General features: G+C 38.7%; 4 protein-coding genes across 5 annotated transcripts; 2 read left to right on the plus strand and 2 right to left on the minus strand.

Annotated features, from left to right (window-relative positions):
- Positions 1-642: 642 nt before the first annotated feature.
- Positions 643-4,249, minus strand: LOC125214611 (putative serine/threonine-protein kinase PBL26). Its single transcript, XM_089068373.1, has 5 exons — positions 3,970-4,249; positions 2,540-2,685; positions 1,827-2,016; positions 1,371-1,762; positions 643-971 (listed from the first exon to the last, which is right to left on the minus strand). Exons 1-5 carry the CDS (start codon positions 4,058-4,060, stop codon positions 777-779), a joined length of 1,014 nt encoding a protein of 337 aa, XP_088924499.1. The 5' UTR covers positions 4,061-4,249; the 3' UTR covers positions 643-776.
- A 1,553-nt stretch (positions 4,250-5,802) lies between these two features.
- On the plus strand, positions 5,803-9,733 carry CYP97A3 (cytochrome P450, family 97, subfamily A, polypeptide 3). Of its 2 annotated transcripts, none has more exons than XM_048108374.2 (16): positions 5,803-6,010; positions 6,098-6,251; positions 6,477-6,693; positions 6,775-6,846; positions 6,965-7,075; positions 7,210-7,401; positions 7,483-7,644; positions 7,751-7,846; positions 7,929-8,030; positions 8,132-8,164; positions 8,251-8,331; positions 8,431-8,513; positions 8,710-8,841; positions 9,122-9,182; positions 9,303-9,368; positions 9,479-9,733. In XM_048108374.2, the coding sequence occupies exons 1-16, from the start codon at positions 5,911-5,913 to the stop codon at positions 9,632-9,634; spliced, it is 1,818 nt and encodes a 605-aa protein (XP_047964331.1). In that variant the 5' UTR covers positions 5,803-5,910; the 3' UTR covers positions 9,635-9,733. The 2 variants fall into 2 exon arrangements, with proteins under 2 accessions (XP_047964331.1, XP_047964332.1); XM_048108375.2 differs by having other exon boundaries at positions 5,860-6,010; positions 6,085-6,251.
- Positions 9,734-10,031: 298 nt separating this feature from the next.
- Positions 10,032-21,447, plus strand: LOC125214619 (brefeldin A-inhibited guanine nucleotide-exchange protein 5-like). The gene is made up of 34 exons (XM_089068157.1): positions 10,032-10,122; positions 10,295-10,453; positions 11,106-11,181; positions 11,942-12,134; positions 12,367-12,488; positions 12,566-12,624; positions 12,764-12,821; positions 12,895-12,979; positions 13,074-13,253; positions 13,398-13,456; positions 13,549-13,618; positions 13,707-13,775; positions 14,003-14,125; positions 14,203-14,256; positions 14,355-14,437; positions 14,557-14,653; positions 14,732-14,830; positions 14,941-15,135; positions 15,234-15,344; positions 15,413-15,597; positions 15,754-16,377; positions 16,727-17,144; positions 17,416-17,655; positions 17,742-17,865; positions 17,946-18,094; positions 18,212-18,568; positions 18,862-19,028; positions 19,114-19,370; positions 19,458-19,633; positions 19,728-19,841; positions 19,941-20,077; positions 20,182-20,443; positions 20,550-20,645; positions 21,113-21,447. The coding sequence occupies exons 2-34, from the start codon at positions 10,342-10,344 to the stop codon at positions 21,188-21,190; spliced, it is 5,229 nt and encodes a 1,742-aa protein (XP_088924283.1). The 5' UTR covers positions 10,032-10,122; positions 10,295-10,341; the 3' UTR covers positions 21,191-21,447.
- A 795-nt stretch (positions 21,448-22,242) lies between these two features.
- On the minus strand, positions 22,243-25,826 carry LOC125213332 (L-ascorbate oxidase homolog). Its single transcript, XM_048113815.2, has 2 exons — positions 23,809-25,826; positions 22,243-22,694 (listed from the first exon to the last, which is right to left on the minus strand). The coding sequence occupies exons 1-2, from the start codon at positions 25,173-25,175 to the stop codon at positions 22,394-22,396; spliced, it is 1,668 nt and encodes a 555-aa protein (XP_047969772.1). The 5' UTR covers positions 25,176-25,826; the 3' UTR covers positions 22,243-22,393.
- Between the last annotated feature and the right edge of the window lie 72 nt (positions 25,827-25,898).

The following is a 25,898-nucleotide window of genomic DNA, read 5'->3' on the forward strand; positions in this document are numbered from 1 at the left end:
ACTCATTGTACGACAAGAGATATGAGGATGTCGGCCTTCCTGTCGACCCCCATTTACGCATCTTCATTGCTACAAACGGAAATGGTAAATTTTACTCTTTCCACCCCTTTAAATAACACATTTTCCTTTTTAAATGTTTACACATTTTCTAAAATAGAAACATCATTATTCGAATGTATTTCCATATTGAATTTTATAATTTTTCAGGATATGGAGATTCATCGTCGAGGAAAAGGGACTGATTAGCCGAAGGTGTCTTTTGTTGATGTTAGGTGATATTTGGATAATCTGTATTTTGAATTATTGTTTCAATCTTGTATTTTAATTTAAAGCTACACTACACTTTTTTTTTTTTATAACTTTGGAGTATTATTTTGTTTAAAATATCTATTTTCATTTAACATCTTTTTGTCCCTGGAAATTGATTTTTAATATTTTAAGCTCATTCAAACCTTTTTCTGCATAGAGTTAAACCCTAGAATTAGATGTGACAAAAATGTAGAATAATATGAAGTGGAAATCTTGAATTTGTTGAGCCAAAAAAATATTTCTAGAGTTTCTATAATAATTTACAATGGTTATAGACTTATAGATAGCTATTAATAACATTGGTCATTTATACTTCTTAGAAGAATGCATCAATGATCACAAAACAATGTCCCAAATCATGGGACAAAAATCATAGATTAGACAAAAAAGAACATTGGCTGAATTTACATCTCTTCTTGTTTACTATGTCAATTAATTTTGGCCTCTACATATTGTTACAAAGCCGCCTAGGGCGGATCCATCGCCAAAAAACTCAATGCAGCCACGGCGTCAGAGATCAAAGGGCGAACGGCCGGCTCCTCCTGAAGGCACATTGATGCCACCCCGATCGCCTGATTCAAGCTCGTTATAGGGTATTGACTTTCCAGAAGTGGGTCCGCAATCTCAGGAAACTTCTTCGGGTTCCTGAGAAACGGTTTCACCTGGCAAACAAAACCATAAAGTAGTTATAAAGCAGTTATAATGTCAGTTGATTGTACGGTTGTCGTTGCCTTGGGCCCACAAACCATATACTACATAAATGGATTACCGGACTGGGCCTGCCAAAACACCCAAATTTTTGCTAAATAGGGAAATGACTCTACTATGATGGATCATCCCAAAATGAAAAAATAACTCCACTACTATAGAACGGAGGGAGTATTATAAGTAGTCTATTCCAAAAAAATGAAACTACTTTTTCACAAAAAGCTACTCACATTTATTTTTTTAATTTTTTTAAAAAACAATTTTTTCAATCTACGTGCCCGAAAGAAACATGTCATGTCATTTTTAATGAGACGGATGATAGTATGTACTACTAGGTTAGTAGTTTTACTCACCCAATTTCCGAGAACTTGCTCCTCCGTGGGCCTCTGGCTGTCGAAGGCTCTCCGGCCCGTGATCAGCTCCAGCAGGACGACGCCAAAGCTATAGACATCAGCCTTCACTGTGACCTCCCCGTGCATCTCGAACTCGGGTGCACAATAACCATATGACGAGACCATTCTGGGCGACACATTCGGATTGGTGCCTCCCTGCAGGAGCTTAGCCAGCCCGTATTCCGACAGCTTCGCGGTGTTCGTCTCGTCCAGCATGATGTTCGACGCCTTCAGATCGCGGTATATGATGGGCGGGTTGGCCTTGTCGTGCAGAAACTCGAGCCCTAGAGCTATCCCGTACGCTATCTTAACTCTCGCGGGCCAGTCTAACGGCTTTCGATCCCCTGCAATATCTGAAGGAGAAAAGTCCATTTCAAAATCTTGTTCAAAAATTTGAAATTAGGGTTTGGAGTTTACCAAATAGATGCTTTTCCAAAGAACCAGATGGAAAGTAATCATAAACTAGAAGCCTTTGATCTCCATCAGCACAATATCCAATTATTTTCACCAGATTTGGGTGGTGAAGCTGACTTAATTTCACTATTTCAGTTTGGAAATCTTTGCTCCCTTGTGTTCCAGTTCTGTCTAGCTGCCTAACAGCCATGACCTGTTGAGAAACAACTTGTTTTTTTAGGTAGAATTTTTGTTTGAATAAAGATAAAATTACTCTCAAATTTGGAGATACCTAATCTTTTCCTAATTACTCCCTCCGTCCCAGTTTAGGAGTTAGAATTAGTTATGACACAAGTTTTAAGAAATTGATGGAGTGTGTAATAAATAAAGTGAGTTGGTGGAAAGTGAGATGATTTGACTTTTTGGTTTTTCAGTTTTTTTGTTTATTTTTATGTAGATAATGACATTTGGGTGTAATTTTGATGAATAATGAGGTAAAATTTTATGTATGGATGATTCTAAATGTGACTCCTAAACTGGGACAGACTTTTATGGCAAAATGTGTCTCTTAAACTGGGACGGAGGGAGTACTATAAAAGGGTAAAAATATGTAATACTAGAATTATCTATATATTCTATCTGTCCCAACGAAGATGTTCCATTTTCTGGTCAGTCCCAACGAAGATTAATTACACTTCAATTTTTGGAAAAAATTGAAATTCTCATGAAAAAGTTACCTGGCCAGATTGAAGGATTCCTTTATATACTCTTCCAATATCACCTTCTCCAATTAGACATTCTGGTTTGAAATTTTTTGTAGCTGTTGCAAGGTCGCGGAAATTGAACGCCTCTGCCTTATTTTCGTCGTCGTCACCATCATCTGCTGCAATTGCCTGCGAGTTCTTAGCACCATGTCCAGGAAATGGATGTCTTCTATGGTGTATTGTATGTAAATACATGAACAATACTCATATTTAGATTTTTGAAGTCACTATTTTTTTGGCAAAAAAGAATATACACTTCTAATTTTTAAGTTTTGGCAAACACAAGTGTAGCCTACAAGGAGCTCAACTTTTTATGAACGACACAAGTTTTATCGGAAAAATAGTAAATTGTGGGGAATTGAATAAATTGGAAAAAAGATAAAGATTAAGAAACGAGTAGGAGAAAGAGAAAAAAGTGGCGAGTCGAATAAAAAAACGAAAAGACACTAATTTTTGTAGAAAGACCAACACATAAAAAAGAGACTATTGTTTTTGGACAAATCAAGTCTTAATTTTATTCATTCTCACAATATACTTAATAGAATGTTGGAAGGATATTGTTAAAATTCTAATATCTTGTCCCACATCGGCTTGGTGATGATCCTAGCTTCTCTATATAAGTGTGGATAACCCTCCCCCTTATGAGGCCTTTTAAGGGGTGAGTGGCCCATTTCTAATATGGTATCAGAGCAGGGCCCAAGTCGATGATGGTTTATCTCTTTATCTCTTCTCTTGCCTACCCACGTGATGGAAGTCCGATGTGTCATTCCGGCCCACACGTGAGGGGGCGTGTTAAAATTCTAATATCTTGTCCCACATCGGCTTGGTGATGATCCTAGCTTCTCTATATAAGTGTGGATAACCCTCCCCCTTATGAGGCCTTTTAAGGGGTGAGTGGCCCATTTCTAATAGATATTTTATGTAAATTATTATGCAAGTCTTAAAATATTGAAATAAAACATAAAAAAGTTCTCTTTTTCAATGTTTAAAATTCAAAATTGGAAAATATTGGCCACATGAAAAAAATTATGCATCCATCTTGTCTATAGTATGTATGTTGTTCTCACAATTATTCGAATTTCGTTTAAGTTTGTATTTATGTACCATTAGAAAACTATCGTTGAGAACTTTGCAACCGCTCTTTTAGACTTTCTATCGGACTCTGAATAAATGGTGTCATTGGCGAGCTTATGCCAAAAAAGTAAAAAGTAGAAGTTCATGTAAGTTTTTTTACCTAAATGTGTTAAAAATAGAGTATTTACGATTTTACATACATTCAAAATCCCCAAAAACATGTAACTAATGCAACAAGTTCTTGAAATTTGAATACACCACAACAAAATCATACTATAAATCAATAAATTATTTATTGGAAGATTCAATTTTTGCATAAAAATGTGTACCGGCAGGCTGTTGAGGGTTAGCACTAGCGATTGGCTCATTCCTCTTACTCCCTTTGATTTTCCCTCTCGTAAAACACGAGAAGAAACCCATTTCTCTAGAAAATCCTCTTTCACGACTTTTATCGAACACAATATGTGCTATGATTCTAGGAATGGATATGTTTCCGGTAACCTTTCAATCCGCATATTGTTGGAAGAGGAAATGGGCCTTCAACAGACATTCAACAATTTTACTAAACATTTGATCATTTGATTCCGGAAAATGAGGGAGAATTTAATGGACAGTAAATTTGAAGGTTCACTTTTTTTTATTGGTTTAAATAAAAATGAATGAAAAATGGATTATAAAATTTATTTATATATTAATTTTAAGTAAAATAAATTAGTACTAGAATATACTACTTACTTTATATCTATTTAACAAAATTAAATAAGTTGAATGAGGTATTTATAGAAAGTACGAAAAGGAAATACCGTGAGGAGTGCGTTAAAATAACAACACCTCTTAGAGCATCTCCAATGGTACATAGGCCAGCAATAGGCTAGTCATTCTCTCCCCTGCCACGTCAGCAACACTAAAATATCTACCTGCCACATCAGATTTAGGCCAGCCATAGGCCAGCCGCAATAAAAATAATTCAAAATATACTACATTTACGGAATTAAAATCACGATTAAATTACCGAATTAAATTTACGAGACATATACGGGAAAATTCATTAATTTTATTTTTAAAAAAAAGTACATTAACTAAAAATAAAAAAAAATTACATAATAAAAAAAAATCTGGGCTTCCACACACGAGCCATCCCACTCTACTCCTCACTAATTTATTAAAAAAATACATTAGAAAATGTTAGTATGCCTTGAATCCGTTATAGTTTGCCCCCGGCCCGACGGTATGACATGTTTCTGTTTTAGGTCTTAATTTTGTATTGGGCTAGTTGTTGTTGTCCATCGCTAGATGTTGCTCTTGTACAGAAATTTAGAGATAGAGAAAATCGCGTTTATATAGTTTTTCAAAAATTAAAAAAAAAAGAATTAAAAAAAATAAAAATAAAAAGAATTAAACAAAATAAAAAAAAAAGATTAAAAAATAGCGCTGGCCGATCGAGCCGCCACAATGGCGGCCAGCGCATCGGCCAGCCACACGCGATCGGCTAGCCCACGCCGGTTTTTTCGCCGAAATTCGGCTAGCCTACTCCAATGGTTCGGCTAGCCGATCGGCTAGCCACGTCAATCGGCTAGCCGGTGGTTAGCCTACCATTGGAGATGCTCTTAAAATAACATCATACCACCATTTCTAGCTAATTATTTGTACACGTGGACGAATAATCAACTGCCATGTGACAATCATAAAAAATTCTGAAAGGTAAATTTTCTCAGCCAACAATATCCAATATACTAAACAACAATTTACAGCAATTTTTTCTCGGCCAGCAATATCCAACACGCTATACAATAACCTATAGATTGTTGTGTAGTGTTTATACTATTGCTATATATCATTTATAATATTGCTGGATAAGTGATGATATGATGATATTTTAAGAGGTGGTGTTATTTTAACATAGAACAATAATATGTTTAACCAATAATATGTTTGCAAAAGTATATAACTACGTTTAGATGACTTTTAACATCTTATTCAATTTGAAAAAACCAAAAGTAAAAAAAAAATTCAAATAATTAGAAGAGACAAAATTCAGTAGATTCCTTCGTTTGTCGTTAGCGGACCGAATATTACTAACGCCACTCCAATATTAATCTCGACAGATCACCGTACAATATTTAAGTGATACACAGCGTATCGCCGGTTGTACCTTCTTCCTGGCATTAGAGAATCTCTCTTAGCTGTTGTGGCGGACTCTGCAGACTTACGCCCATTATCGTCTTCCTGACTCCTCCTCTCCCCAGCATCATTTTCTCTCTGAAACAACAATGGCTGCGAGTCTCTCCTTCCACCAATTCTCGCCGCAGACATTTCAGGCGAGAGACTGGAGAAGGAAATTCAGCCCTGCTGTTAATTTGAAGTCCAATGGTACAATGCGTGAGGCGTAATGTACAACTAAGCTGGTTGTTTTCGTGTTTATCGTCTATTATTCGTGAATATAGATTGAATTTGCAGGGAATTCCGTGGTTAGTTGCTCGGCGTCGGGTAATGGGAGAGGAGCTCCCGGAGATGATGCGGTGAAGGATGTGGAGAGGCGTTTGGAAGAGAAGCGTAGGGCGGAGCTCTCGGCGCGAATTGCTTCCGGAGAATTCACAGTCGAGAAGCAAAGGTAAAAATGTGGATTTTAGGTTGTACTGTGTGCTTTATTTGTAGTACCATTGGGAAATTGTTGAAACTCTTAGAATTGGGGATTTTGTGATTTTTGAGGTATTGTATGTTATTCATTAATGTTGCAGTTTGTTTGGATGTGAAGTATGATAGGTTTGGTTATGCAATTATTTTCTTGTGTAATTCCTTTTCTGGATTGTAAATTGCATTCTTGTTATGATTATAGCTTTCAATCGCAACTCGAAAACGGTTTGTCGAAACTGGGCTTACCGAAAGAGATAGTTGAGTTCATAGTCAATGTCACCGGGGGTTCAGGGGACTATCTGAAGATTCCTGAGGCAAAAGGATCGATAGGCGCCATCAGAAACGAGCCGTTTTTCGTGCCATTGTATGAGCTTTACCTAACTTATGGTGGAATTTTCAGGCTAACATTTGGTCCTAAGGTTAGGTTCAGTTTGATTGTAGTGTCTGTTTTCGTTTGAATTTATGCTTTGCTGAGTAACTGTTATGGGGTTCTGTTGCAGTCGTTTCTAATAGTATCGGATCCTTCAATCGCCAAACATATATTGAAAGACAATCCAAAGTCTTATTCGAAGGTATTGCAGTTGCAGAGACGAGATGTTTCTGCTTCGTTTCTTGTCTACTTCTGAACGTTTTGATTTCAGTATCTGTTTGTGAACTGAATTGAGTTCGTTTTCTTTGGTTTCCGACCAGGGAATTTTAGCTGAGATTTTAGACTTTGTAATGGGAAAAGGACTTATACCCGCTGATGGGGAAATATGGCGTGTTAGAAGACGTGCTATAGTGCCTGCGTTGCACCAGAAGGTAGTGTGCAGATGGTGCAACCATTATTATCCCAAAAAAAGAAATAAAGAAATACACGAGAAAGATTTAAGGATAATGTGATCTGTAGTATATATGTCGTTGTAACTGATACCACTTTACGTTGTTCCTCTTAGTTTGTGGCTGCAATGTTTAGCTTGTTTGGAGATGCGACTGATAGACTATGCAAAAAGCTTGACGCTGCTGCATCTGATGGCGAGGATGTTGAGATGGAGTCTCTCTTTTCCCGTTTGACATTAGATATCATTGGGAAAGCAGTATTCAATTATGATTTCGACTCTTTAAGTGTCGATACTGGAATTGTTGAGGTATTGGCCTGGCACGTACTTAGCTTATCATTTAGGACCATTTTATGTGAAACCAGCTCTCATACTCGCTCTTTGCTACAGGCTGTTTACACTGTTTTACGAGAAGCAGAGGACAGAAGTGTCGCGCCAATTCCTTTCTGGGACATTCCCATATGGAAAGATATTTCGCCAAAGTTGAGGAAGGTTAATGCTGCCCTGAAGCTAGTGAACGACACATTAGATGACCTGATTGCAATTTGTAAGGTAAAGTTCGTTTGTCTATTTCCGATTCTTGTTTCATTCGCTATGTTCTTGGTGTTCTGCAATAAATCTTTACCTTTCTTGACCTATTCCCCTCTTCCGTTTTCAGAAAATTGTAGATGAAGAAGAACTGCAGTTCCATGAGGAGTACATGAACGAACGAGATCCTAGCATTCTTCATTTCCTATTAGCATCTGGGGATGATGTACGGAAGTAGTTAATCTTTCTGTCTATTTATAATACATCACTGAATTTTCTGGTAAGATCCTCATCGGGATAATCTGTAGGTTTCAAGCAAACAACTCCGTGATGATCTGATGACAATGCTCATAGCTGGGCACGAAACATCTGCTGCTGTGCTGACATGGACATTTTATCTTCTTTCACAGGTATTAACGCCAACGGTGGTTGTCCACAAATACTCAATGTTGTAAAGTGGAGTATATGATTCTAACATTTCGTTTCTGTCTAATTGTTTTATAACTTCTAGGAGCCTAGTGTGATGGCCAAGCTTCAAAAAGAGGTTCGTCTCTTTGCCCATTTTACCTCTGGCTCCGAGTCTGACGATGATCACTTCAATTAATATGTATCTTTGAAACTGCTGCACAGGTCGATTCAGTTCTAGGTGACCGATTTCCAACTGTCGAAGATATGAAGAAGCTAAAATATACAACTAGAGTTATCAATGAAGTGAGTAATGCCCGTTCAACCAGAATATCGGTTGCAAGCTATCTCTGCATTTCCCATATCTCAATTTTAACTGCTTTTATATTTTTCCAACTTTTGCAGTCATTGAGACTCTATCCACAGCCTCCTGTTCTAATCCGCCGTTCCCTTGGTGATGACATGCTTGGGAAGTACCCGATTAAAAAGTTAGTTCTTGATAACCACGAAATTGTTGTGTATACAAAATTTTACAGGTTTTGATTAAATAGTTAGTTCTCAATAACAGTGGCATTTTGCTACCTGGAATGAGAGTGTCGCATTGTCTGTCGTTGAACTATGGGATCGCCTCTTTGCATAGACAGGACCTTCTCTCTTTGTATCTAAACGAAGTTGGTGTTGCAGGGATGAGGATATATTCATATCTGTGTGGAATCTGCACCGTTCCCCTCATCTCTGGGAAGAAGCCGACAAATTTAATCCTGAAAGATGGCCTTTAGACGGCCCTAATCCAAATGAGACAAACCAGAATTTCAGGTCTGAATCCTCAGCTACTATCTTTGTGTCCAAATCTAAAATGACTATTTGGCATATGGCAACTCACACTGTAATTTTCCGTGGATAATGCAATCCATCTCGGTTTGATGTATGAAATCTGAGGTTTCAACCGCCTGGTCGACGACAGAACAACACGAACACAAAAGAAATGATCATGTTCACATTTTAATATGTCATGTATTTTCATTTCCAACTGATAGTCTGATATCTCAAACAATCGTCAGCTAATGCGAGGAATTTCACCACTTTTCTGTTGCAGCTACTTGCCATTCGGGGGAGGGCCAAGAAAGTGTATCGGAGACATGTTTGCAACGTTCGAGGTAAACTATTTCAAGCCCTGCCATTAGTCAGATGTTGAATTGTGTTTTTATTGCTTAATCTGCTCATCATATCATAGTCACATTGATGTTAATACCGCAATCATCTTCTTCGATTTGCAGACTGTTGTAGCAGTCGCGATGCTTGTCCGTAGATTTGATTTCCAGCTCGCAATTGGTGCCCCTCCAGTAAGATATCTTCGAAAATCATACCCAATCGCGCAGCATCTACATCACTACCATGTGTTTTTAGTCCATTTTATCGCCCAAAGTAAACGCTTCCTTCTCGCTCTTTGCAGGTCAAGATGACTACTGGCGCAACTATCCACACCACAGAAGGTCTGAAAATGACAGTTACGCGAAGGCAGCGAGCTCCTGTGATCCCGAACCTGGACGTCTCGACTATGAGTGTGGACTCGCCACCAAACACTCAAGAGGCAGCCTCAATTTCTTAGAGAGAGAGAGATATTAGTGAATCTGCACTTTGTTACTTCAACTACTCCAAACTCTATATATAAATGAATACATTACATGTGTATACACACATTTTTATACTCGTTCCGTCTCAAGTTAATTGATTCGTATTTAAAAAATAATAAAAGAAACCCCCTATATAGTAAAAATTATTTATATTATAAAATTACCATAAACAAAAAAAAATTAAGTGTATCACAAAACTATAACGTGAGATACGCTGTAATTAATATTGCAAAAGCCTTATACAGGTACAAATTAAATTCTCTAGATACACAATCTCTTCCTATAAATTCAACTAACGATTTCTATTATACATTTAAACAAAACAAAAAGCGTTACTCAATTTTCAACTGCGAATAACGACTCTGTTTCCTGTCTTAAAACAGAGCTTCTCTCAGCGCCCATTCTTCCAAGCCAGATCTCTTGACTTTTCTCTAACAAAGATAGAATTTCTGCAAAAACCCAGGTGAAAAATTCAATCTTTGTTCTGGTATTTCGCTCATTCCGCTGCTTGTGATCGGAAGATCGCAATCTCGCATGCCTAATGCGTGTGAATATGTGATCGTTTTGTTCCTGATCCAATTTGATCAGAAGAGAGGGAATTCCGCTGATTTTTTAAATTGGGATTTCTGATGCAGATTGAGCTGAACTGAATTGAACTGAGGGGATAAAAGGTTCGGCAGGGATGTCGGGCAGCGCGCCAGGAGACCTTGTGGCGCGGGCATTTGAGTCGATGCTCAAAGAATGTTCTAACAAGAAATACAATGCTCTTCAATCCTCCATTCAGACGTATTTGGGTGCGTTTGTATCTAAATTGTGCCTCTTTTGCTCAGCATTTGGGGCTGTATGAGATAAATATGGTTGTGGTGTTTCTTGTTTAGTTTATGTTTTTGATTGGTTGGCCAAACTTGATTGAGTGTGGAGGTTAGTTGAGTTTGATTTTAGATTCTATAGGAAGCGGTAGTGTGGAATACATGTAAATTGAGCTATTGTTTCACTTGTGGGAAAGTAAGTTATAGTGAAAGTAGAACTTGTGGGAAAGTAAGTGATAGTGAATGTAGAACTTGTGGTTATGAGACACACCAAAGCTCCATTAATTTTCCAATCTTTTTTGGGGGTTTTGTTTTTATCTCCGATTAATATTCGTCTCGTCTCCTCTTTGTTATTGTTTTCCATCTTTCGCCTATGTATTTTCTGTTTTAATATTTTTATTTTTCTTATGTTTACGCTTTACCTATGCTACTTTATGTCACATGGGAATGTGTTCTTTTTTATTCCGTTGGTTTTGGTGGTGGGGGAGTGTTGGTGGATCAGTAAATTGGGTTGTTATCGTACAACAGTGCCTTACTCAGCAACGTTTTGACCGCGTGTTTCACACTTTTGTGCTGTTAATGTGGATTGAAATCTCTCAGACTAATATATGTTTTCCGTTGTCCTTTGATGATTCAGACGGTGGAAAGGATTCCAATCAGCAGTCAAATATTGGCGAGACTAAGCAAGATTCAACGGCAGCTCCAAAGCAAAGGTGTTCTAGCGACAGTGAGATTTTAGGTTTTGGTACTCTTGGCGAATAATGTTATGAAAACCTCATCCTTGTATCCATGAATTCTCACTGTTGTCGAACTGCATTTCCTAAATAACTGGCGTGGATGCTGATGAGGAGCAAGAAAAAATGATTATTAGATGGGAAAATATGCATCCGAAATAATTACTACTCTCGTATGTAGGTCCATGAAAGTGTAGATATGCACTCTTACTCATTGATATACATAGATATGCCTGAATGTAGGTTAAGTGAAGTTTAGAATAATTACTTCCCTTGGTACAAAACTTAAATGAAGTCACGTGCCTTCAGAGCATCAGTGATGTAAAATTGATATCAAGTTATAAAAACACCAAACATTGAGTTAATGATATGATGGTTAGCATATCATTGGTTTTCATCATAGATCGTTGAATCTGTCATCATGCATCACCTACGATTATACATTTTGTTGTGAATTTTGTGGCATGTTCTGGAATATGTATTTTGAGAGAGAGAATTAATGCTTGGTTGATATATGTTCTCAAATTATGTGTTGTGGGAGAGAATTTTGAGGGGAAGTAATATTTTTTCACCATTTTCTTAGAAATAGAGATACATAAGTAGTTATGCACGAAGAGAAATATAGATGCATAAGTTTCTCCCTTAGAAAAATGGTTAATTTCTCCTGACGTATTTACTACAATCCTGCTTCTTTATCTCTGTTCCATGTAGTTTCAATCTGTACAATGCTTTTTCTCAGTGGTTCATTTGAACCTGACTCTGGAGGTGAAAAAAATGAGGGAGCTGAATCAGCTGCTAAGGATGCCGAACCTACTAGCAGCAGTGGATCAACCACAGCAGTGTCAGATTCTGATCTTGTTCTGGAACCTCTTAAGCTTGCCTTTGAAACGAAGAATACTAAATTGGTGGAACTTGCATTGGATTGCTTTCATGTACGTCATCCATTTCGTTCATACTTATATAGTTTGTAGAAGTTTCTTTTTGGGATAGGCTATTTAAAATTCAGTACTTGCCAACATGAAAGTTGATATTGATATGTTGTGGTGTATGGCTTATCACATTTCACCTCTAGGGCATGTTGATTTGGTTTCACCTCAAGGGAATGAATAAGAAATGTTATGGATGTAATGATCAGTTACATTTCTTCTTCTTTTTTTCACACAGAAACTCGTTGTTTACAATCATCTAGAAGGTGATCCTGGTATTGATGGCGATAAAAATTCAAAATTGTTGACAGACATACTCATTATGGTTTGCAGCTGTGTGGATACTTCAACACCTGACAGGTACATGTATTGATACAATAAGACTGAGTGGCATTTGACATTTCCCGAGTATAATAACCCTATAAAATACAATGCAGTGTCACTCTTCAAGTAATGAAAGTTCTTCTTACTGCCATAGCATCGACGAAGGTTCGAGGTATTTCACGTTATGGGCTCAATTATTGTTCAATTGTCCTAATATGATACTCCATATAATATGTGGAAATATACAGTTCAGACTTATCTCAAGAAAATATAATTGATATGCTGTAATCATTTGATCTCTTGTTATGCAGTTCATGGTTGCCCATTGCTCGAAGTCATCAAAGTTTGCTTTAATATTGCTAATACTAGGTATCTTCATTTTGTTATCCCGATTTGTTTGACTTGTACATCATCTAGTGCTAATACTTCCTGGCATGTTTAGCAAGAGTCCTATAAACCAAGCAACAGCAAGGGCATCACTGACGCAAATGCTCAGCATCATTTTTAGACAAATGGAAAACGATGCGGTATGCAATATATTCTTATACAAATTCTTTTGCATAATTCCAGCACGGGTAGAGTGATTATACATGATGGAACATATACATCCTTTTCATTCAGGTATCTCCGGAATCTTCTAAAAACAAAGATGGTCAAATGGAGGACCTAGAAAAGTCGCTCAGTAATCATAATGACCCAAAAAAGACTACAGACGACATTATAACTGTGAAACATTTAGATAGTACACTCATTGCGTCTGGTGAAGGAATTCAGAGTCTTATAGGTGGCACTGATATAAAGGTATATCACTCGCATTGATATGTTTATATCTTTCTTGTGCAGTTTGATGATATGTTTATACATTTTCTTTGTTAATAACGCTCTTTGAGGTTGTTTATAGATATCTCATATCTGCAGTTTTGGTCAAAACTCCTCTATGTATAGGGTCTCGAGGATATCCTTCAGAAGGCTGTGGATCTTGAAGATGATAGTAAACTCGAAAGGTACAGTCGCAATCTGAGTTTGCAAAAGTGCATGATTACAGTCGCAATCTGAGTTTGCATACGATGATAGTAAAATTGCTGATTTCTTTCAGTGGAACGGGTCAAAAGAGCATGAGTATTGCACAACGTGATGCTTTACTTCTTTTCCGTACTCTCTGTAAGGTTTGTGTATCTGGATGCAATCTTCTTACATTCTAGTCCTAATTTTTTTGTCCGAACATTTTTTATTAATCTAGCAATTTGCTTACAGATGGCTATGAAGGAGGGCAATGATGATTTTACTTCCAAAAGTCGTATTCTATCTCTTGAGCTTTTACAGGTTAAAGATTTCTTATATTTGTTTTCCATCACCCCCATCCCAAAAGAACTATAGAATAGGGCAATAGGCATAAATTAGACTTTTTGTCGGTGCAATAGTTTGTTTTGGGGGAGTGTTTTTTCTTTGATAGTTTTGTTACAGATAATGAAGGATATGTTTGCATCTTATAATGATGATGCTGCACTGTTAATGTGTATTAACGAAGCATACTTCATGTGGATTTACAGGGTGTATTGGCTGATTGCGGTGTCTCATTCACAAAGAATTGTCAGTTTGTTGACTCATTAAGAGGTCACCTTTCATTTGCATTATTGCGGGCGGCGGTTTCCCAGTCTCCTGTGTTATTTCAGGTATGTTATGGTTGTGCTTTGACACCCTTTACTTATTGCTGTTAAAGTGCTAATAGTTTTGTTTCATGTCTTGCTAGCATGCAGCGGGGATTTTCTCAGTTATTTTGTTGCGATTTAGGGAAAGTCTCAAGGTCAAACAAATTTCAGAAACATTGCTCATCTTGTCTTAAGCAAACGAAAGCTTTGTTTCACTTGCCCTCTCAAACTGAACATATTAATCCTTTTACAGGCTGAAATCGGAGTTTTCTTTCCCATAATTGTTCTGAAAGCTTTGGATGGATCAGATCTTAATCAAAAGCTAGTTGTACTCCGGTATGCTGTTGTCTTTTGAAACAAATATTGGAATATACGTTGCTCGAGTTCTTGCTCTGCTACCTTGTGTCAAAAGCAGCTCATGTTGGCTTTTAATTATCATTAATAAAATTTGCCAGGACATTGGAGAAAATCTGTAAGGATCCTCAGACGCTTGTTGACCTGTATATAAATTACGACTGTGATAATGAAGCACCAAACCTGTTTGAAAAGATGGTATGTGTCTTGTGATATAGGATACTTTCCGTGTACAATCCGTATTACTTTATCATCATACACTTTTTTCTCATCTAGGTTGCCAATTTATCCAAAATTGCTCAAGGTACTCAAAATTTGGATCCCAAATCTTCTACCGCATCCCAGACAGTATCAATTAAGATATCGTCTCTTCAGGTCTATCTCGAACATTGCTTGCCCCCTCATGATCTTATCATTCTTACTTATGAGAGCTCTCCACATTGTTGTGTAAATTGACATGGCCTGTTTGCGGGTTGTCGCTCTAGGGTCTCGTGAATATTGTCAAATCACTAGTAATTTGGGAGAAGGGGCACAGAAAATCAGATAATCAGAACGAGGACAATAAATCCTCTGAAGCTTTAGCTAGAAGATTGGATGGATCAAAAGGTACGGGAGAATCACTGAGCAATTTTGAGGGGTTAAAGGTTTATAAGTCCACCATGGAAGCTTCTGTCTCTGAGGTATGAAAATTTGCTAGTTTAATGAAATTATATGGCATTTTCTTTTCTCGAATAATATGATTTAGTTACTTAGAAGACTCATACTTTGATGTGCAAAGTTTAATGAGCAACCAGCGAAGGGCATAGAGCACTTAATATCCAGTCAGGTAGTGGAGCAGAATCCAGCTTCAGTTGCCCAGTTTCTTCGACATACTCCCGATTTAGACAAGGTAGATAGGATGCCTTTTGTTTTCATAATTATTTTAAAGAAGTTTATCTTATAGAATCTGATTTTCAGGCTATGATTGGGGACTACTTAGGTCAGCATGAGAAATTCCCCAAAGCTGTTTTGCGTGCTTACGTCGAATCCATCAACTTTTCCGGAATGAAGCTTGACATGGCAATACATGAGTTCCTCAAAGGGTTTGAAATTCCGGGTGAAGCTCAGATGATTGATCGCATAATGGAGACATTTTCAGAACGGTAAGTATTGTTTGTTGTACCACCACATTCATATGAAGCACCCATGTTCAGGGAAAATTTGAGAATGAAAAGGCATGAATGTGATAAGTATAAAAATTGTTGTTGCCAACGGAAAACTTTTTTGTTCTTTGATAAGATATATCTCCTTTTCTGCAGCTACTGTACCGACAACCCCGGTCTATTTAAGACTGCAGACACAGCATATGTGCTTGCTTATGCTATTATTTTGCTTCAAGCCGATGCTCACTATTTAACGGGGTGGCCGAAACTGTCCAGAAGCGATTTCATACAAATGAGTGCAAGTACTGCTGAAGAATCTGCTCCTCAAGAACTCTTGGAGGAGATATATGATAACATTGTAAAAGAAGAATTAGTAAATAAAGATGATTCAGTGGAATGTTTGAAAAACAGCAAGTACAAATTAGAACTGAACGGGAGACGCGGCCTACTCAATGTTCTCAATCTGTCCTTTCCTAGAAGGATATCTTCGAGCGATTCCATTCCCGAAAAAGAGGCTGTTCTTAATAAGATACATGCTGTGATTAAGGAGCAAGGCGACAAAAAAGGTGTCTTTTTCACTTCAGACAGGATTGACATTTTACGTCCGATGGTTGAAGTTGTAGGATGGCCATTACTTGCTACTTTTTCCGTCGTCATGGGTGAACCAGACAACTCAACATGGATTAGTATTTGTATGGAAGGATTCAAAGAAGGTGTAGTTATAATGTTCGCGCTCGGAATGGACACCATCCGCTATGCATTTTTGACTTCATTACTGAGGTAATTCTCAAATTATGTTCTCAAACACTGCATAATAGTTAGCACTCTATTCTTGTTTATGTCATGTAAAGCAGTCTTAGGCTTTCATATCAGCATTAACATTAAGAACAAAGATGATAAAAGTTATCCAAGCTTATTCGGTTGTGTTTTAGAGTTTTAGTAGACAATTTCATCACTTCTTGATAAATCTGTGTGGTAGCTTTAGGAATGAATGGAATGTTTTGGTTGGAGGGATTTAATTTGAAGAAAGGATTTTGATTGATTAATTCCACCGGTATAATGGCAAACATATCTCGAAACTTTTACATGATTGAAAGAGGCATAATAATATCTTATAAATTGATTGCAGGTATAATTTCTTACACGCGCCTAGAGATATGCGTGAGAAAAATGTAGAAGCTCTACGGACCCTTCTTGATTTGTGCAATACCCATATGTATGCCCTCCAAGACTCTTGGTTAGCCATTCTGGAATGTATTTCGCGTCTTGAATATATTGTTTCTTGCCCTGCTATGACTGCAACCATCGTGCAAGGAACAAATCAAAACTCTAGAGATGCTATTCTTCAATCTCTGAGAGAGCTCTCAGGAAAAGCAACTGAACAAGTCTTCTCCAATAGTGTCAAATTGCCCAGTGAATCAGTGGTTGAGTTTTTTTCCGCTTTGTGTTATGTATCAGCCGAGGAATTAAAACAGTCACCAGCTCGTACTTTTAGCTTGCAGAAGATTGTTGGAATTAGCTATTCCAATATGACTCGCATACACATGGTAATCTGATCACCTTACAAATTTATTTTCATTTACAGTGTTTTTATTGAATGTGCTGCGTTGGTCCAGCAAGGATATGCATCTATCTTCACAATCAGAGGGTTGGTTACCCATTCTCACAATAATTAAGGGTTCGAATCCCGTAAGGGGTAAAAAATTTATTTTGTTAGTGCAGTCAACTGTACTAGGAATGTATGTAGTGACTTTATACATTCAGTGCAATGTTCTCGCAATCCTAGGATGATTATGGTCCTAATTGTTCTATTTCCAGGTTTGGGCTAGAATATGGACCGTCTTAGCACAACATTTCATCTTTGCTGGGAGTCATGCTGATGAAAAAGTTGCAATATACTCTATCGATTCTCTACAACGGCTCGGAATGAAATATTTGGAGCATCCCGAGCTTGGACACTTCACTTTCCAGAAAGGAATTCTCAAACCATTCGTCGTTCTCATGCAAAGCAGCAAAAGTGAATCCATAAGAAGGCTTATATTAAGTGGCATCGTTCAAGTATGTTTGCCTTGTACTATCTGATCTTTTGTGAATTTATATTGCTGCTTCTTTTGATATCAATGTATTCTAGTTAAATTAAACAGATCATAAGATCAAGAGCTGGAATTATAAAATCTGGATGGCATAGCATTTTCATGATTTTCACTATGGCTGCCGACGATAGCCTAGAACCCATAGTCGAAAGTGCATTTGAGAATATTGAACAAGGTTTGAGGCCGAACTTTCTCTTTTCTCTTGCGTATATTGCTCAATTTAGAAATGTTCGTGTCTAACAAACAGTGCTGCAGTTATATTGGAGCACTTCAATCAGGTTTTTGTCGACTGCTTCATGGATTGTGTGAACTGCCTGATTGGATTCGCCACCAATAAGAGCTCAGTTGACATTAGCTTGAAGTCCATTGCTCTCCTCCGCATATCTGAGAATCGTCTTTCAGAGGTCTGTTTTCAAGTACTAATAATTTGGAATGTTTTTATGGATTTTATGTAAATTTGTTACATAAACCAAACTCTCTTCTGATGAATCTAGCTATTATTTGTTGCTCCTCGTTTCCAGGGCCTTGTACCTGTTGGTTCTCTGAAATCTGTAGATAGCACAGTCGACGAAACTTGCAAATTAGCCGAGCATTATTGGTTCCCCATGCTGTCCGGTCTTTCTAGGCTTATATCTGATCCGAGATCGGAGGTCAGTAATTGTGCACTCGAGGTTCTATTTGATTTGCTGAACGAGAGAGGAAGCAATTTCTCTACGGCATTTTGGGAGAGTATTTTCCAAGGAATCCTTTTCCCCATTTTTGACCATGTGAGACATGCTGGAAAAGATAATCTTATGTCTTCCGAGGATGAGTGGCTTCGTGAAAGCACTGTCCACGCTCTCCAGTTGCTGTGCGATCTTTTCAACAGTTTTTACAAGGTATAGTTATTTCCATGACTACTATGCTATTAAACGTTTCTAAAGAATTCGTTTACTCAATAAATTAGTGATTACTGTCTCTGCTGCTGCTACTAAATTTTGCTTGAAAAAAATAATCTACTTCAACTACTATTATAATATCGCATGAATTTATGTGCTCAAGTGTTTTCTTGTTTTTTCACCTTTAATAAGTATGGTTAATTACGTTTATCTTATTTTCCCTGTCTGATTTTATATGGAGTGTTCATGAATTTAAAGATGGAGTTGTGATGATTGATGTCCGTTTAACGCAGGATGTGTGTTTTATGCTGCCCCAACTGCTCAGTTTACTGTTAGATTGTGCAAAAAAGACCGATCAATCCGTTGTTTCAATAGCTTTGGGTGCATTGGTTCATCTGATCGAAGTTGGAGGTCACCAGTTCACCTCCGATGACTGGGTTACTTTGTTGAAAAGTTTGAAGTAATCTCTCTCTCTCTCTCTCACACACACACACACCTTTTTATTTCTAGTTTTGTTGTTAAATTGACTGATTGCATCTGAGCAGAGATGCTGTGCATGCAACACAACCGCGTGAGCTTCTCAACGATGCGAGTTTCGAGAATGGGAAGCATCGCAAGGTATTATCAGGAGACTTGGACAGTGGTGTTCCGGTATCCGGAGACTCATTGCATAACAGTCATGACACAATCCATACAAATGGGAGTTCCATGGGCTCAACATCCTTCAAAGCTAATGGTGCTGAAAACGCATTGGCACAAGATCAAGAAACGACGCGCGCAGTGGATATGGAGGTATCTCAAGGTTAGTTGGGCAGTAATATGTTTAAAGAATTTTTTTTATCAGTAAATAGCACCAATTTTATAGAAAGTGACGGTGTTTTTTCTGTAGGCCCGCCGTCACCATCTGTTGGAGCAACGGACTCCGAAGTCGGAAGCCTTCAGCGTAGTCAAACATTTGGACAAAAAATTATGGGGAATATGAGGGACAACCTGTTAACAAGAAGTTTTACGTCGAAACCAAAGAACTTTACATCTGATGCAGCAGTGCCGTCTTCTCCATCCAAGGTTCGTTTTTCCAATGTGTACGCTTACTATGAGTCATTGTTCTTGATCACATCGTGAGCTGAATCCGACATTATGTTTTGGGCGTGTTGTGTAGTTTCCTGATGCAAATAAGGACGCTAAAGATGCGGAGGAAAGTCTGATGTTGGAAACCGTTAGGAGTAAATGCGTGACACAACTGTTGCTTCTAGGTTCGATTGATGGTATTCAGGTACAATCTCATTCGTGCTAAAACGAGCCTGTATAAGGCGGGGCCATAATTGTCACCTCCTGCTAATGTCTTGGCACGATGCACTTTTTCGACTTTCAGAAGAATTACTGGAACAAGTTGGGCGCAGATGCGAAAGTCACGATGATGGAGATCTTGTTCTCGATCCTAGAGTTTGCCGCCACCTACAACTCGTACACCAACCTCAGATTGCGAATGCAGCAGAGTTCTACAGAAAGGTTGGCTAAAAATGAGCCCTCGACTAGGAAATTCAAGTCTTTGGCACGTTTTTGCTTTGTTACTCTCCCGATTTTATGACATGTAATAATTTGCTCCTCGACAGGCCTCCGTTGAATCTGCTCCGCCAGGAGCTGACCGCAACTAGCATCTATCTCAACATCCTGCTAAAGACAACGGCAGCAGTTGCAGTTCAAGACGACAAAGCAGCCAAAGAAGAGAAGCCGGAAGGGATAGCTGAAGAAAAGCTGGTCTCTTTCTTCGAACAGGTACTGAGAGAAGCATCTGATTTTCAATCTAGCATGGAAGAGACAGCGAATATGGAACTCCATCGAGTTCTTGAACTACGTGCTCCTATAATTGTGAAGGTAGCACACTCTATCCTTAATTGTGAAGGGAAAAATTATGATATCGTATGATGCACTTTGTTTTGCTCGTTCGTTCGATTTTCTAAGCTTAATGCGCGGTTTTCAGGTAATGAAAGGTATGTGCGAGATGAATCCCCAGATTTTCAAGGATCACCTCAGAGATTTTTACCCTTACATTACAAAACTCGTCTGCTCCGAACAGGTTAGTTTGTTCGCTGCAAGCTCTACTTGCATAATCTATCAAAGATATAAGATGTAATGTGTAAAGATCTTATAAGTTGTCATGAAAAAAAAAATAGAAAATAGAAATAACAAATTATAGGGAGACAGAGAAAATAGAAAATAGAAATAACTTACTACAGTAAGAGTTTTTTGTAAATTGATTGTTTCTGATAAAATAGTGAAAACATAAGATGGTGTTGATGAATATATTTTATTGGGAGCCTATTTTTCCATAGAAGCTTATTTTGCCAAACACTTAACAATAGTTTACATGCTATTTTAAATGAAATATCACGAGTTCGAATATCACCATAGGCTCGTTGCTCAGGGCTCGTTTCAAGTAGTTGTATTAGAGCCAGGTTTGCTCATTGAATAGCGGTTGTGGTTTTCTTTTCGTGCGCACGATCTTTTTTCCATGATTCTAACACGCGATTAATTCCCTTGTAGATGGACGTTCGCAGTGCGCTTGCAGATCTATTTAGCTCACAGCTCAGCACGATGTTGCCCACCGGAGACGAAGAGTGATTGTGAATTCAAATACGATCACGACTTATGTTTGTTTCTTCCTGCTCCCAACTTTAAAAATTATTCTATTTTTTGTAGAATTTTTACTTATATAATCTCACTGTAAAAAAAATTATTCTATTTTTGTAGAATTTCATACCTCTGCTTAAGGCCATATCTATAGTAGAATTTACTAGCTAGATTGATTATAAGTGGTCATGGAGGCTTGGAAAAATTGGATTTTTGAAGAATAGGATATGTGATTACAGTTATATTGAGTTGGTGTTACCGTGTACATTTATGAATTTGTCAATTAATTAGGTTGCTAATAGGTCCAGTCCAATAATTATACGTATGAAAAGAAGAAAAACCTTATTCAATGATTCTGTCATGCAAGTTACAATTATTGTTTTATTACACTACTGTACACAGTATTATTATTATTTAATAAAGTTAAATTAAAATCAATAAATCATATGATCAATTTTCTACGTCATTACATGTTTTGCAATATCCCATAAAACGAATTTCACAAAAAGGTGGTGGCATTTTTATGATTATTTAAAGTTGAATTTTCCCGGTTGGATCGAAAAATGTTTTTATACTATATGAAAATTGAACTTTGGACAACGAAAATGTATTAATTTACTATTTCAAAAATGCAGTATCGGTATTTTTCTTTTTTCTCAAAAATAAAATTAATACTATAATAAATACTTGCTCAAATTAATACGAGTTAAGTACTCCTTCCGTCCAACATATCTTGTCACATTTCACTTTTTACCATTTTTTGGAGTGGACCTATATTCCTATTTACATTTTATTGTAAAACTAATATATAAAAGTGGGATCTATATTCCACTAACTTTTTCAACTGAATTTTCTAAAATGAATTGGAGCTTTTTCTAGTAGGGATGCAAAACTTGTTTTCTATGGGGATGCATTAACTATTTATTAGAAATGTTGAAATAAGATTACCTTCGCAGAGAAAAATATCAAATATTTAATAATATTATATGAGTTTTATTGTAGGGGCTTAAGCCCCTTGTGGTTTGATTAAGCTTGTCTCCAACTGTAAAAAACCTCTACCTTTATTCTATAGCATATATTCAAACCTCAATGCAGTGAGGAACTGCAACACAAAATATATATCTCTCTACATTCAAATCTCCCCCACGGCATACAATTTTTTTAAAAAATCATGAAAATTGCAATTAAAAAAAATTAAATGGTGTACAATTTAGGTCTTGGCATGTCCTTGACGATCCCGCAGAGCAGTTGATCGTCAGGGATATTGTACTCGTCTCGGAGGGAGAGCTCCGGCGAGAGCACGCTGAAGTAGAGCTGCTGCCCTAAGTAGGCCCTCTCGGTAGAGCCCGCCCGCAAATTCCACATTCCTGCATTATCCATCGTCAGCATGACCGCCGCCCAGCATCCCGGGTATACCTGGATGGTGTTCCGGCTCACGGCGTCTATGAGATTGTAGTTGCTTCGCCTCGCCGGTGTCCATTTCCCTGGCTCTATCCTGTTCCATTCCATGCATGAGAGGGTGAAAGAGAGTTTTTTGTGATTTGCTTTGTTGATAGATGCTATTGTACATATTTTACACAAAAAATGTATAAAGGTTTTTCAAGAATGCTATTCTTTTTTTTATTAAAATATGGAGTACTATTTTTTAGAAATTACTCCCTCCGTCCCACAATAGGAGTCCTATTTGGATTTGGGCACGGGTTTTAGTATATATTAGTTTTATACTCCCTCCATCTCCAAAGAATATGTACTTTGGGTTCGGCACGGGTTTTAGTATATACTCCCTCCGTCCCGCTTTAGGAGTCCCGGTTGATCAATTTTAGGCGTCCCGCTTTAGGAGTCCTGGTTGAGATAAATTAATAAAAAATGCCTACAAAGTATTAAAAGTGGGTCCCAACATCCATTACAACTAATAAAAAAGTGTTAAAAGTGGGTCCCAACATCCACTATAACATTTATTTATTGGACACTCAATTAAAAGTGGGTCCCAACATCCACTATAATATTTATTTATTACGCACTCAAACACTTTTTTCTTAAAACATGTGCCCGACTCAACCGGGACTCCTAAAGCGGGACGGAGGGAGTATTAGTTTTATACTCCCTCCATCCCCAAAGAATATGTACTTTGGGTTCGGCGTATTTTAATGTAAAATTGGTAAGTAAGAGAGGTTGAGTAATTAAAGTATTGTTAGTGGAGAATGAGTTCCATCTCATTAGAGCGAAAAGACTTTCCAAAATTAGAAAGTGCACATTCTTGTGAGACGGACTAAAAAGGAAATAGTGCATATTCTTATGGGATGGAGGGTGTAATAAAATGTGAGTGGAATAAGTTGGTAGAATGTGAGACCTGCTTATTATTTATGGTAAAAGTGAAATAGAACTTTTAATGCGGAGCGAACATAAATGACAAAATAGAACTCTTATTGCGGGAGGGATGGAGTAGCCTCGAAATTGTTTTAACTAAATTTTGAGCTTTAGACTTAGAATATTTGATTTGGTGGGTTTAGAGTAACAAAATCATGATTAATTATGAATAAGTAGCAAATAAATATACCAAATTTAGGATTAAATTTTGCATGGAGAGATGAGAGAGAGAGAAAACTCACGCGACGGCGAAGAACGAAAAACCAGCCAAATGCCAACTCTGCACACTCTTCTCCGGATTCTCGAAAATAATCTCAATAAAATCCCTATACGTCGCATTCACCACGTCCGGCGCCACCGTGATCTTCTCCGCCACCGGCCCGGGATCATCCTTCATCAGATTGTACTTGAAAACCTTATCCGCAACCCCAAAGTACTCCGCCAGCTTCAGCGGCGTCTCCGGGTTCGCGTGCGACACCCCGTTGATCGCGTACCTCAGCCTCCCGTCCACCGCCCCCGCGCTGTTCACGACCCTGATCGTCCTCGTGATGTTGATCTTCCCGTAGTGGTACGACCCCTGCGGATTCGGCCGCGCCGCGCTCGCCGTCAGGTTCCACCGCTGCGACCGGAACTGGTTCAGCGACCACGCCCACCCCACCGGCGCCGCCGGCATCTCCGCCGGCGCCGGCACTTTCCCGCCGGCGTACCGCACGAGCGCCGTCGCCGACAGGACCTCCTTCGTGAACCGCGTCGACGCGATCAGGTAGTAGTCCCCGGGCTCCTGGTCCGCGGTCACCAGGACGGAGTAGCACTGCCCGAGGTGGACGTCGAGGGAGTCGTAGATGTTCTGGACCGTGTGCGATCCTTCGATCTCCACGAGCTTGATCGAATGCTTCTGGAACCGGATATTAATCGAGTTCTTCATCCCGACGTTGCAGAATCTGTACCGGTAGGTTTTGCCGGGTAGCATGGTGAACATCGGCTCTTCCTTAGGGTTAGTTTTTTTTTCGATTTTCCCGCCTTTTCCGTTGATGACGACGCCGTCGGGGCGGCCGAGGCTGCGGCCGGAGTCGAGGAGCTTGAGGAGGTCCGGGAGGGGCTTGGTGTACCAGTCGCCGACGAGGGCGACGTGCTCGGCCTCGGGGAAGGCGTACGGGACGGGGATGAGCTCGCGGCTGTGGACGGTGATGGGGCCGTAGCCGCCCGTGGCGCGGTGGAGGGAGGTGGAGGGGTAGTAGAAGTAGCTGCCGATCTGGTCCTTGACCTGGAACTTGTAGGTCATGTTGGTGCCGGGCGGGATGGGGCAGTTGGTGCCGGGGAGGCCCTCCTGCCACGAGTTCTTGCGCTGCTGGATGCCGTTCCACGTGAAGAGGACGGGCTCGTCAAGGTGGTTGAAGATGTTGACGACGATGTTGTTGTTGGAGGTGCCGTTGATGCGGGGGCCGGGGAACTGGTCGTTGATGGTGATGACCTGCTCGGGGGTGCCGAGGGGCGAGAGGGTCGCGTATTTGACATTCCACGTGTGGAAGTGGTAGGGGTCCTCGGCGTGGGCCGCGCCGAGAAGGAGGAGGAAGAGGAGAGGGAGGGAGGGGGGTTTTGGAAGGGTCATATTGGTTTGTTGGTGGTTGTTTGGAGGAGAGAGAGAGGGAGTGGAGGTGTTTTATTTGGAGGGGGAGGAGGAATCGATGGTGGGAGAGAAGGGCGTGGGGAAGGATGGTTTGCCTTGAGTTTCTCATATTGTTTATCTTAATTTGGGTTTCAAGTTTCAACTTCCTTCAACAAACTAGGAGAGAGAGAGAGACAAGAAGAGAGAGGGAGTGAGAGTTTCTTGCATCGATTTGTCTTAATTTGGTTTCAAGAAATAGTAGGATAAGAGTAGGACTCGGAGGGGGGAGAAGTCATGTCTGAGAAATTAACATGACTACTTCGATGAATTCATAATTAACAAATAATTAAATGTAGATTTATTGGACTGAAATACAAAAGTTTCATATTTCAGAATCGGATAGTAGTCGTTTAAACATAGAAATTTAACCTGATCAAATTATGATCACTCCCATAAGATTAGAAAACAAAATATGTATAAAACGTCATCTTTTGGCCATGCTTAAAATGATGTTTAGAGATTTTAAGAAAAGAAAAAAGAAAAGCAAATGAAAAAATACATCAGTACTACTTATTTTAAAGAAACAACTACGTTTTGGGCATTACAAATGTTTATTACACGGATGAGATAATCGAGAGAAAAATCGAAACTTCGTGATTTGAATAACTATCTATACAGCTTTATATACATAAAACTTTCTCATTTTCTTCTCATATTCGATGCAAA

Source organism: Salvia hispanica, chromosome 3 (genome assembly GCF_029641045.1).
Source record: "Salvia hispanica isolate PSC_SH4W2 chromosome 3, Shi_PSC_v1, whole genome shotgun sequence".
Classification (NCBI taxonomy): Eukaryota; Viridiplantae; Streptophyta; class Magnoliopsida; order Lamiales; family Lamiaceae; genus Salvia; species Salvia hispanica.

What these genes read in the sequence shown, in the direction of transcription:
- LOC125214611 (XM_089068373.1), bottom strand. Translation starts at nt 4,060, where the DNA reads ATGGGTTTCTTCTCGTGTTTTACGAGAGGGAAAATCAAAGGGAGTAAG. An exon ending in TAACCCTCAACAGCCTGCCG is followed by an intron (nt 2,686 to 3,969) that starts GTACACATTTTT and finishes AGGCAATTGCAG; the next exon opens with CAGATGATGGTGACGACGAC. An exon ending in AGCAAGTTCTCGGAAATTGG is followed by an intron (nt 972 to 1,370) that starts GTGAGTAAAACT and finishes TTTGTTTGCCAG; the next exon opens with GTGAAACCGTTTCTCAGGAA.
- LOC125214619 (XM_089068157.1), top strand. Translation starts at nt 10,342, where the DNA reads ATGTCGGGCAGCGCGCCAGGAGACCTTGTGGCGCGGGCATTTGAGTCG. An exon ending in GACAAATGGAAAACGATGCG is followed by an intron (nt 12,980 to 13,073) that starts GTATGCAATATA and finishes CTTTTCATTCAG; the next exon opens with GTATCTCCGGAATCTTCTAA. An exon ending in CAAAAGCTAGTTGTACTCCG is followed by an intron (nt 14,438 to 14,556) that starts GTATGCTGTTGT and finishes AAAATTTGCCAG; the next exon opens with GACATTGGAGAAAATCTGTA.
- LOC125213332 (XM_048113815.2), bottom strand. Translation starts at nt 25,175, where the DNA reads ATGACCCTTCCAAAACCCCCCTCCCTCCCTCTCCTCTTCCTCCTCCTT. An exon ending in TTTTCGTTCTTCGCCGTCGC is followed by an intron (nt 22,695 to 23,808) that starts GTGAGTTTTCTC and finishes GGAATGGAACAG; the next exon opens with GATAGAGCCAGGGAAATGGA.
- CYP97A3 (XM_048108374.2), top strand. Translation starts at nt 5,911, where the DNA reads ATGGCTGCGAGTCTCTCCTTCCACCAATTCTCGCCGCAGACATTTCAG. An exon ending in TGCCTGCGTTGCACCAGAAG is followed by an intron (nt 7,076 to 7,209) that starts GTAGTGTGCAGA and finishes TGTTCCTCTTAG; the next exon opens with TTTGTGGCTGCAATGTTTAG. An exon ending in ACATGTTTGCAACGTTCGAG is followed by an intron (nt 9,183 to 9,302) that starts GTAAACTATTTC and finishes TTCGATTTGCAG; the next exon opens with ACTGTTGTAGCAGTCGCGAT.